This window comes from Quercus suber, unplaced genomic scaffold (assembly GCF_002906115.3).
Source record: "Quercus suber isolate HL8 unplaced genomic scaffold, Cork oak 2.0 scaffold_1179, whole genome shotgun sequence".
In the NCBI taxonomy this organism is placed as follows: Eukaryota; Viridiplantae; Streptophyta; class Magnoliopsida; order Fagales; family Fagaceae; genus Quercus; species Quercus suber.
The window spans coordinates 56,037-67,243 of record NW_027070578.1 but is presented as its reverse complement, the minus strand read 5'-3'; the positions used below and the strand labels follow the sequence as shown (position 1 = coordinate 67,243).

The 11,207-nt window shown below is 37.7% G+C and overlaps 3 protein-coding genes across 3 annotated transcripts; 1 reads left to right on the top strand and 2 right to left on the bottom strand.

Moving 5' to 3' along the window:
* Positions 1 to 457: 457 nt before the first annotated feature.
* LOC111991894 (uncharacterized) lies at positions 458 to 814 on the bottom strand. Its single transcript, XM_024023711.1, has one exon. The coding sequence runs from the start codon at positions 812 to 814 to the stop codon at positions 458 to 460; it is 357 nt and encodes a 118-aa protein (XP_023879479.1).
* A 168-nt stretch (positions 815 to 982) lies between these two features.
* Positions 983 to 1,981, bottom strand: LOC111991883 (uncharacterized mitochondrial protein AtMg00310-like). The gene is made up of 2 exons (XM_024023702.1): positions 1,658 to 1,981; positions 983 to 1,135 (listed from the first exon to the last, which is right to left on the bottom strand). The coding sequence occupies exons 1-2, from the start codon at positions 1,979 to 1,981 to the stop codon at positions 983 to 985; spliced, it is 477 nt and encodes a 158-aa protein (XP_023879470.1).
* A 7,185-nt stretch (positions 1,982 to 9,166) lies between these two features.
* On the top strand, positions 9,167 to 11,005 carry LOC111992312 (protein ANTAGONIST OF LIKE HETEROCHROMATIN PROTEIN 1). The gene has a single exon (XM_024024185.2). The coding sequence runs from the start codon at positions 9,361 to 9,363 to the stop codon at positions 10,666 to 10,668; it is 1,308 nt and encodes a 435-aa protein (XP_023879953.1). The 5' UTR covers positions 9,167 to 9,360; the 3' UTR covers positions 10,669 to 11,005.
* Positions 11,006 to 11,207: the final 202 nt, after the last annotated feature.

Genomic DNA, 11,207 nt, shown 5'->3' with positions numbered 1-11,207 from the left:
TCAAAAGTTGCATTCTCTATGCAAGTTAGAGTAATTGACTCTTATCGTCATTCTTTATCAGCAAAAATTATATTAGTTTTACTCTGTGGAGTTTAGGCATTATTACAATTTTGTTTTTTTTTTTTTTGAAGTCAGGCATTATTACAAAATTAAGAAGCTAGCAATCAAGAATAAGTGATCATCACATTTATTGGTTCTCTCCTAACAAATAACTTTGTTGATTTGAAACTTGTTGTCAATTGGTCCATTAGATACCATTATATCATCTTGTAATGTTGTTTTGAACTTTGTAAGTATTATAGAATATAAATATTTTTAGGTCTAAAAAATATCTAAATAAAAAGTTTAATAAATTAAACTTACACAACAAAATATGAAGAAAAGTCTTTTTTTTTTTTTTTGTTTTTGAGAAACCAGACCTCAAGCCAGGGACTTTATTAAATAAACCAAAAAGAAATTAATGGACATCAAAGTCTACCAAACCAGTAATGTCTAAAGGCAGGCTATTCATCCATACTTGGCAACCAACGTTGGAAGAAGCCTTTTTAGCTAGAGCATCCGCTACTATATTACCAGGGCGGTTAACATGGCTAAATGTAACTGAAGAAAAACTAGGAAGTAAGTACTGAATATCGTCAACAATATTTCCAAAGGAAGATTGTAGTGAAGTCCCCTGGGATATTGCAGAGATGATTGTGGCTGAGTCACCTTCAAATATTACACATTGAAGCTCAAGTTCAGCAGCAAATTGGACCGCTCTGAGACAGGCAAGCGCTTCCATATCAGCAACTGATGAAGATAGCGGAATAGGCATGGACAAGGCAGCAAGGGAAACACCTCGCTAATCACGCACGATGACACTGATTCCAGTTGAGTCCGTGTGTTTAAAGAGGGCTGCGTCGAAGTTCACTTTGACAACGTCTGGTTCTGGAGGTCGCCATTGATGCCGAGCAGAAGGTTGATGGGGAGGAGTTTCTAGAATCTAACTAGCAATGAAGTCCTGTAGCAAAGCACCAGCAACTGAACTGATATTCGCTATGGGATGAGCTGGGCGGCCAAAATGGAGTGCATTTTGTCTATTCCATAGGCACCAAGCAATTGTTGCGAACATCTCCATTCTAAGCTCATCCCGAACCTGCATAAACCTGTTAAGTAAATCACAAAAATTCAGGGGAGGGGGAGATATCATGGTTTAGAACCAATGGAAAGGCGACCACATAGGGGCAACGTGGCTACAGAAGCACAGAGCATGAAGGGCATCTTCTGGAGTATCTTTGCAGAATTCAGACAACTCCGAATCTGTAATATGTCGCCGCTGCAAATTACACTTGGTAGGTAGGGTATTATTACATACTCTCCAAACAAAGTGTTTTATCTTGTTGGGAACTTGCATCTACCAAATTCCTTTCTAGAAGCTTCTCTGATTGGCCTGATTGGATGAGCTTGTATGAGCTGTTGAAGCCGAGGCAGCCAACAGCTTGTAGGCACTGCTAGTGCTATACTCCCCAAATGGAGTGCATGACCACGACACACGGTCAGAGGGCTTTCTATGGCTAAGTGGAATACCCAATACCAAAGAAGCTTCATGAGGTACAAAAATACATTTTACCTCCTCAGATTTCCACAAACCCAATTCTGGATTGATAAGAGAGCTTACCTTTGCTTCCGCCATAACTGAGGGGAGGGAGGAGAGGATTACTCTACTTGGTTTCACCGGCAACCACTTGTCTTCCTTAATCCGAACTGTTTGACCATCCCCAATGCACCACACCATGCCTTTTCTAATAACATCCCTAGCTCCAAGAATGCTCTTCCATGCGTAGGAACTGGAGTTGGAATCCTTGGCATCAAGAATAGAGCAATTTGGGAAGAACCGGGCTTTAAAGACCCTAAAGCAAAGGAACTCCGGGTTATGAATCATCTGCCATACTTGTTTAGCAAGGAGGGCTTCATTAAACTTCTCAATTTCTTTGAAGCCCATACCACCCACTTCTTTTGCTTCACACAACCTCTCCTAGCTAACCCAATGCACCTTCCTTGAATCATCATTGTAACCCCACCAAAATTTCCTAATGAGAACTTCTAGTTGTTTGATTAGTCCTTTTGGGAGCTTGAAACAACTCATAGTATAGGTTGGGATGGCTTGAATAATAGCTTTAATAAGGACTTCTCTACCTGCTATGGATAATAACTTTTCTTTCCACCCTTGTAATTTCTTCCACACCCTTTCCTTAAGGTAGATAAAACTCCTTTTTTTTGCTCTCCCCACTAGTGCTGGCAAACCTAAATATTTTTCATATTGTCTGATCGCCGAAACTCCCAATAATTGTTGGATGCGTGATTGGCTTTGTTGAAGGGTATTTGAACTGAAAAAAAAAAATATTAGTCTTCTCTTTATTGATTTTTTGACCTGTACCCCTTTCATAAATAGCCAAAATATCCAGGACCCTCTAACACTCAGCCTCAGTAGCACAGCAAAAGAGAACACTATCATCAGCAAAGAATAAGTGTGATACTCGAGGACCATATCTACTAATCGCCACTCCTTTTATGTTGCCCTCCACCTCAGCCTTTTGCAATAGGCCTTGTAGACCCATGGCACACAAGATAAACAGATAAGGTGATAGAGGATCACCTTGGTGGAGCCCTCTAGATGGTTTGATGTTTCCAATTGGCTGCCCATTGAGAAGGACAGAATACGACACTGATTTCATGCATGACATAGTAATTCTTCTCATCCTCTCCCCAAGTCCCAAGTGTTGCATTATTGCCTCCACAAATCCCCACTCCACTCAATCATAAACTTTACTCATATCTAGCTTAAGAGCCATAAATCCCATCTTGCCTCGTGTTTTCCTCTTCAAATAATGGAGAGTCTCAAAAGCCACAAGTATGTTATCAGATATCAACTGGCCCGAAAGGAAAGCACTTTGAGAATCTGGCACAGAATTAGCTAAAAACTTTTTCAAACAATTAGCCACCACTTTAGCAACAAGTATGTAAATGACATTACACAAGCTTATTGGTCTAAAATCTGAAACTTTCTTGGGATTTTCAATTTTGGGTATGAGGGTGATGAAAGTAGTATTTATGGAATCTGGGACAATACCTGAGTTTAAAGCTCGAAGAACCACTGCAGTCACATCTTCCCCCACAATGTGCCAGAAAGACTTATAAAAAATGGGAAATATACCATCAGGGCTAGGAGCTGTGAGGGGAGCCATTTGATTGAGAGCCTCTTTGACCTCACTTGCTTGGAAATCGCCATCTAACTGCTCGATCGACTCCACCCCAACAATGCTTTGAATACCACTCAAGATAGTGTCAAAGCCATCCGGATTCGAACTGGTGAAAATTTGATCAAAGTATCCCTCCACCACCTTCCCCAAACCGGCCTTATCTTCAACCCAAACACCATTATCATCTTCTAATCCTGTAATCAAATTTCGCCGGTTCCTTTGGTTAGCTCTATAATGAAAATATCTTATGTTCCTATCTCCTTCCTTAAGCCATCTGTTTCTGGACCTTTGCTTCCACATACACTCCTCTTCTGCTTGTAACTGCTGAATGTCATCCTGTAAAGCCTGAATCTGAGAAGGGTTTTTTCTGTACCCTCCACTTTCCTCTTCCCACTTCAACTCGGCTAGTTTTTGCTTTAGAGAATTTCGAACATGGCCAAAAGTCTTTTTATTCCATAATCTGAGATTTGTTTGGCAAGTCAAAACTTTGCTATTGAAACCCCACATCGTGGCTTGTGTCATCCCAACTCCCCAAGAATCACGAATTACCTCTTCACAAGACCGATCCTTCAACCACATAGCTTCAAAACGGAAAGGGCGTCCTTTTTTATAAAACCGGTTTACTTCTGAGTCTAGGCTTAAGAGGATAGGCTTGTGATCAGAGTGAAAAGCATCCAAATGGTGGATTCTGGAGGAAGGGAATCTCAAAATCTAGTCAATGGTAGCTACCCCTCTGTCCAGCCAGATCCACACATTCTGATTTCCTAGACGCCTATTACACCATGTAAATGGGAAGCCATTATACCCGAAATCCTTCAACCTGCAAAAGTCAATAGCATCTCAAAAACCTTGCATTTGTCTTTCCGGTCTATCAAGCCATCCCTGTTTCTCATCTGCATATAAGATTTCATTAAAATCACCTATACAAACCCATGGAAGAGTGAACCAAGTACTCAATGTTCTAAGCTTGGACCAGGAGTCCAAATCTTCTGTCTCACTTTCAATACTCCACTCTATACTCCACAAATAAAAACTTGCCAAGTGTCTATCTACTTAATTAAATCCTAATTTTGTGGCTTCTTTATTTCAGTTACCTAAATTAAATAAATAAAGAAAATAAGAAAAACTCAACATTCAACACATCTCGCCACTAGTAGCAACACCTTCATTTGCTGGTGCCACCAACTACTCTAGTCACAGCCATCCAAGTAAGGTACCATCTTGGAACTCTAAACAAAGCCAAGCCAAATCTAGGACCTTCAAACTCCAACAAAGTCTAATATTTTGTCATTCCTTTTCTCGGCTATCTCAGGAACTAAACATTATGGTTGATTCAATCAGTTAAAAGCGGGTGGGTGGGTGATGTAAAATCTATTATAGTTTTCAAATAAAACTATTTTTATTTTTATTTTGTCTTTCTAATTGTACCACGTTATATATTTTCGACCTTTGGTTCCTGAGAAATAAAAACTTGTCATATCAAACCCTATATTTTGAGGCACTCTTTGTGATGAGGAAAATCACGACCAAAATTTTCCAGTTTCGATGAATGGCTGTGACTGAAGGTGTTGATGGCTTTGGCGAACAATGGTGGTGGTGTAGGTGGTGGGATGTGTTGACTTTTGGGTTTTTCTTATTTTCTTTATTTATTTAATTTAGGTAACTGAAATAATAAAGCCACAAAATTGGGATTTAATTAAATAGATAGACATGTGACAAGTTTTTATTTGTGGAGTATAGAATGGAGTAGAGAAAGTGAGACAGAAGATTTGGACTTGAATATTAGTGTCAATAACTGTGTTAGTCTAATGGCATCTCGTACCTAAGGCCTCGTTTGGGAGGAAGGAATGGAATGGAATGGAAAGAGTCATTTTAGAATATTCTTCAATTCCCTTGTTTGAAAGTTTTAATGGAGAGAATGGAAAGCTAATACCCTTATTTTGGAGTTTAAGTGGGAGGGAATGGAATGGGTAGATGGGAATACTCATTCCTCTCTATTCCCTTAAAACCTCAAATTTTCATTCCCCTTGAAATTGGGAGGAATTGGAGGAAATGAAATTAAATTTAATGATTTTTTTTAACTAAAACTCCCAAAGTACCCCTATATATTCAACTCTTTATTTTTAAATAGGCGTCTAATAGTAATATTATCATAAAATGATTCCATTTCATTTCCTCCATGTTGCTCCCAAACAAGATTACTTACATTCCATTCATTTTCATTCATTTCCATTCCTTTACTTTTAAAACATCCAATCAAGGTTACTTAATTCCATTCCATTTCATTCTTTTTCATTCCTTTCCCTTACTTAAATACATTCTATTCAATTCCATTATTTTCCATTTCCTTATGATCATTTCATTTCATAAAAAAAAAAAAAAAAAAAAAAAACTCCTAAACGGAGCCTAAAGGTTGTGGGGTCCTTACTTAAATACATTCTATTCAATTCCATTATTTTCCATTTCCTTATGATCATTTCATTTCATAAAAAAAAAAAAAAAAAAAAAAACTCCTAAACGGAGCCTAAAGGTTGTGGGGGGTCTTAGGATCAAGACAAGGGATGGGTTGTATATATAAACCAAGCTAAAAAAGAAGTATTTATAATCAAATGATAATTTTTATTTCTTATGAAAATAAAATTATAAATTATCCTCCCAAGGAAAAAAAAAACCACTATCCATCTTTATTTATCATTTTAATTCTTACACTTGAAAAGAGAAGAGAAAATTATGTAGTTTATATCAAGTTTTTGTTTTTGGTAACATTGATGGCCATTTAGCTGCCACAAATTTACAACTCATAAATACACCCAAATATTTGGTTGTTATTATACAATATAACTTACTCAAAATTCATTAAATTTTTAATTAATCGTGCCTTAAAATAGTTGGACACCATTAACAACTCTCCTTCTTAGTCTTGCTTAAAAATTTAAAATATAATTAAAAACTAACAAGAAAAATAATAACATCACCTACCCTACATTGTTGGCTCCAGTTAGATTAATTAGTAAAGTTTATAATAAAGAACAATCATCGTATAAGGAATGTCATATATTGAAGTTGTAGGGGTGATAGGCCCAAGAGTACATATCTATGTATATATTGGGCCAGTGGCCCAATCCGAGGACATTATGTAGTCCGGGGATGGGTAAACACCTTTCTAAGAATTTGTGTTGGTAAATAAAGAGGTGAAGTTTGATCATGATCATCCAAGAAGGCAATCCGAGAAGGAATGCTTCCTCGTCTGAGTAAAGCTGAGGTCAGAAGGTGCAGTCTGACATTAAGAGTAATGTTCCGGACGATTCCACTAATGAGAATAAGTATCAAGAAGGAACAAGACAAAGGGAGGCCATGAAATATTTAAAGGAAAAGCTGCTACCACTGCATTAAATGCTCTACAGCTAACTCTTTGACTGCATTAATGAAGAAGTGATACCTAAACAGTATCTTTCAGCTTTACAGCTACTCCCCAAAGACTTCAAGAATGTGCTGATGAGACAAAGATCGACACCAACAATCTAGTCTACACATGGAGTGTAGAGATGAAGGAGAAGAATAGTATAAAATAAAAAGAAGACTCTAAAAGAAGGAGATCGAGAAATTAAGAGAAAAATACTGTAGCAATCAAAAGTTGAACTTGTAACCAAACTTGAGAAAAAATATATAAGAATTGATCTCATTAGATTGTGCCGAGGACAATTTTCTTTAGATTAAACTAGTCTATATTTATTTTTTTGTCATTTGGATCCATTTTTCTTGTTGACCAACTCATTAAAGTCTAGTTTTACAACACACTCCCTACAAATTCTTTGTATTGGGTTTTTTGGGTTTAAACCCATCCATCCTTTGGGCTGGGAACCCAATTTGCATCCTTACAGAAGTTATATTGTATCTATTGAAAAAATCACCTATACACAACATTTTTCATAATTCTATTTTTACAACGATTAAATTTTTCTTATCAGAATTATATTTTACAACGGTTAAAGTTAATATATTTTGATTAGAACACAATATAAGTGATGTCAATAATGTCATTAAAAATAATATTTCATCAATCATAATATATCACTTCAATAAATTTTTGATTTTAGCACTAATCATTCAAAAAAAAAACTTTTTTTAAGAAGAAAAAACACAACTAATTTACCAGGTTTTTCATAACTTATGTCTTAAATTTGTTAATATATCTACCTCAATCAATGTCAGAGATTGAAGCTTTGGCAGCAGTTAATACTATTGAGTTTGTCCAAGATTTAAGTATTCTGAAAGCTATTTGGGTTTGTCCAAGATTATTATCATCTCTTCTTTGCAAGCTAAAGAAACTTCTCTCACCTCGTATAACCGTTTAATTGCAGATGTTAAAGTTTTTGTGGAATCCTTCAGGTTAGTTTTTCTCAAGTTCGTTCCTAAAAATTTTGTTGTTCATAACTTTACTAAATATGTTTTCTATATTATATAGGTTTATAGATCATTTTAAATATACACTAATGTCAATTTCTTTCAAACTTTCCCTCCTCTCTATGGGTGTATATTAAATACTTAGAGCATTCGCATTAGTGCCTTTAAAATCATGTAAAACACAGTTTTTACACATTTTTGCTCAAAAATGCTCTCCATCAGCTCTTCTAAAATTGTATAAAAATGTGTATTTCTTTACCCGAGCTACAGTAACCGTGTATATTTACATGGTTACTGTAGCTCCTGTAAAGATTATTTTACTAATTTTCGTTCGCTCGTTTTTTTCTCTCTCTTCTCCAACTCAACAAACTCAGTAAACTAACTTCTCATCTTCTTCTTTTTCCTAAGATGCACACAATCACATCCACACACAAACACATCCAGACAAATCAACAGAGATACACTTGCTTAAAAAAAAAACACAGAGATACACAAACACAGAGATCGGAGATCGGCTGAGATTTGGTGGCGGATCGGAGCGGTGGTTTGGAGCTGCGGCGTTTGGTGGCGTAGATCAGCTCGGAGATTGCATCGAAGCGTAGATCGGAAATGTGGCATTTGGTGGATTGGAGCAAAGCTATGGATCGGATGCAAAGCGGTGGATCGGATGCGGATGCGGAGTTGTGGCGTTTGGTGGATCGGAGTGGAGCGGTGGATCGGATGCGGAGCTGGTGGATGTGGATGCGGATGCGGAGCTGTGGCGTTTGGTGGATCAAATGCGGAGCGGTGGATCGGATGTGGATGCGGTGGATGCGGATGCGGATGCAGAGCGGTGGCGTTTGGTGGATTGGAGCTGTGGCGGATGGGTTTTGTGATTTGGAAGAGGAAGGCCAGAGAGATGTGTGTAGAGAGAGAGAGAGAGAGAGAGCGCGCGTATTGAAGGGAGGTAGGTCGAGAGAAATAATAATAAAATAGAGTATAATGAATATTTTATTGAAATATCTTGTAAAATAGATGAATTGATGTGGGTGTTTTGTAAAAGTGAATGTGTAAAATAGAAAAAGTAGGTTTTTAGTGTAAAAATAGATGTGTAAAATACACATGCTGATATGAATGCTCTTAGGCCCTATTTTGTGAGTAAATTCTAACAGATATTTTTACATTTTTTTTTAGAATCATATTTTCACATTTTAAACAACTTTATACACTTTTCAACACATTTTTTCACCTATACATATATCAAAATAGCTCTTAGTATTCTTTAAAAAAAAAATTATATAAGTTTGTTGGTACGGAAGAGGATGCTCCACCCCTCCTTCTAGTTGTATTCCAAGCCTATACGGCTTTTTTTTTTTTAATGGAATTGCCACCTTTTTCCTATAAAATATTATCATAATATGGTGATGGGAAATAAAAATGGAATATTATAGTAATCGGCCTCTGTTGATCAGGAAAGCCTGGAAAGGCACAAAGTTGACAACGCCCAAATTTCCAATTAAAAAACAAGTTACCTTTTTGAACCAATCGAAAGCTTCCAAATCAGTCTCACTCTCACCACGCCCAGTAATAATGTGCCTAGGTATCTCTTCCTCCAATACAGATTTTCCCATCAACACAAAGATTCACCCTCCATTCACATAACAACTGTCCTCGATTCCCAAGAAAATCAAATTCTCGACAAAAAATAAAATCCCCCAAAAAAAATACAAAAAGACACATGGAATCCCGGAAATTGGCAGCTTTACTCTCATCCTTGATCTCTGAACTCATCCTTCTCCTCCTCCTCCTTTTTCCTTCCTCCACTCTCCTTTCCCTCAATTCCAATTCCAGTAATTCCACCAATTCCAATGCAAACCTTTTCCCTCTCATCCACCACTTCCTTTCCGTACAAAAAATCGCCGCCTCCCTCGGTTTCCTCTCAATTTCCCGGAAACGCAAGCGAACCCATTCGCCAGAACCAGAAGCTGGACCCATCGATGTTGAAGAAAACCCAGAACTCGGACCTCGACTCGGTGGCGGCCGAGTCCAACTCGTTCTGACTCGGACCCCCGATTCCTTCAAGAATTGCTTCAGAATGACCTCCTCAACCTTTGAATGGCTCTCTGGCTTGCTCGAACCATTGCTAGAGTGTCGTGACCCTGTTGGTTCACCCTTGAATCTCTCCGCCGAGCTTCGTCTCGGTCTCGGTCTGTATCGCTTGGCCACTGGGTCAGATTACCCCGAAATATCTAACCGATTCGGTGTCTCCGAGTCAGTAGCGAAATTCTGTACCAAACAATTATGCCGTGTTCTTTGCACCGATTTTCGATTCTGGGTCACTTTCCCTGCCCCAAACGAGCTTGAATCCGTGTCCACAGCGTTTCAAACCCTCACTGGATTGCCAAATTGTTGTGGTGTACTAGAGTGTACAAGGTTCAAGGTTGTCAAGAACAATGATGAAATTGAAGAACATAGCATTGCTACTCAAATAGTTGTCGATTCCTCCTGTCGAATCCTCAGCATTGTTGCAGGCTATCGCGGCAATAAGGCTGATTATAAGGTTCTAAAGTCATCGACTTTGTGTAAGGATATTGAAGAAGGAAGGTTATTGAATTCACCTCCAGTGAACGTAAATGGTGTGGCTGTGAATCAGTATTTAGTTGGAAATAGAGGGTACCCTTTGCTTCCTTGGTTAATGGTACCTTATGTGGAAGCTTTGCCTGGTTCTTGTGAAGAGAATTTCAATAAGGTGCATAGTTTGATGCGTGTTTCGGGGCTTAAAGCCAGTGCTAGTTTGAAGAATTGGGGTGTTTTGAGCAAGCCTGTAGAGGAGGAGTTTAAGATTGCAGTTGCTTATATTGGTGCTTGTTCCATGCTTCACAATGCGTTGCTTATGAGGGAGGACTATACGGCTTTGGGGGATGGGTTGGGGGACTGTGGTCAGAGCACTGACTACTATAGTGAGTTGGAGGAGAATTTGATTGGGAGCAAGGCTTCTGATATAAGAAGTGCATTGGCTACAAGAGCAAATGAGTTACATGATTAAAGATTGTTCTATGAGCATTTAGTTGTTTGGTGCAGTTCAGAACCAATTAGGAGTCGGCTTCTTGTGGATTTTGGAAGGAGGTAGCTAACATTGTTCTGGTCAACATTTTTTAGATAGGTAATTGAGATTTTTTAGATAGAAGATTATCAAAATGTTCCTTCAGATTTTACATTTAAACAAACAAAAAAAAAAATAGAGATCCATAAGATTAGAGAATTTTTCTGTTGCTCCAATTTTGTTCCATTTGCTTGCCAATTAATTTTTGAAGATGCATTCAGTTCAGCATCTTTGTACTAATTTTTAAAGTGAAATGCAGGGGATATTTTTTTTCCCTCTCCCTCAAGATTGTAAATCATATCTTTTAAAAAAAAGATTGTGATAACTATCTGTTGGACATCGTTATTCTTATTTTTCAGTTGGTTGAAACTTGAGAGCTTGTTTGTCTGTCTTTTGTAGTTCTGTAAAAGGCTTTTCGATATTTCATTTAGCTTTCCAATGAAAAGGAGGTGAATCTTCAATGCTAGTGACAAATAAAAACC

What these genes read in the sequence shown, in the direction of transcription:
- LOC111991894 (XM_024023711.1), bottom strand. Translation starts at nt 814, where the DNA reads ATGCCTATTCCGCTATCTTCATCAGTTGCTGATATGGAAGCGCTTGCC.
- LOC111991883 (XM_024023702.1), bottom strand. Translation starts at nt 1,981, where the DNA reads ATGGGCTTCAAAGAAATTGAGAAGTTTAATGAAGCCCTCCTTGCTAAA. An exon ending in CAGTTATGGCGGAAGCAAAG is followed by an intron (nt 1,136 to 1,657) that starts GTAAGCTCTCTT and finishes AGGTTTATGCAG; the next exon opens with GTTCGGGATGAGCTTAGAAT.
- LOC111992312 (XM_024024185.2), top strand. Translation starts at nt 9,361, where the DNA reads ATGGAATCCCGGAAATTGGCAGCTTTACTCTCATCCTTGATCTCTGAA.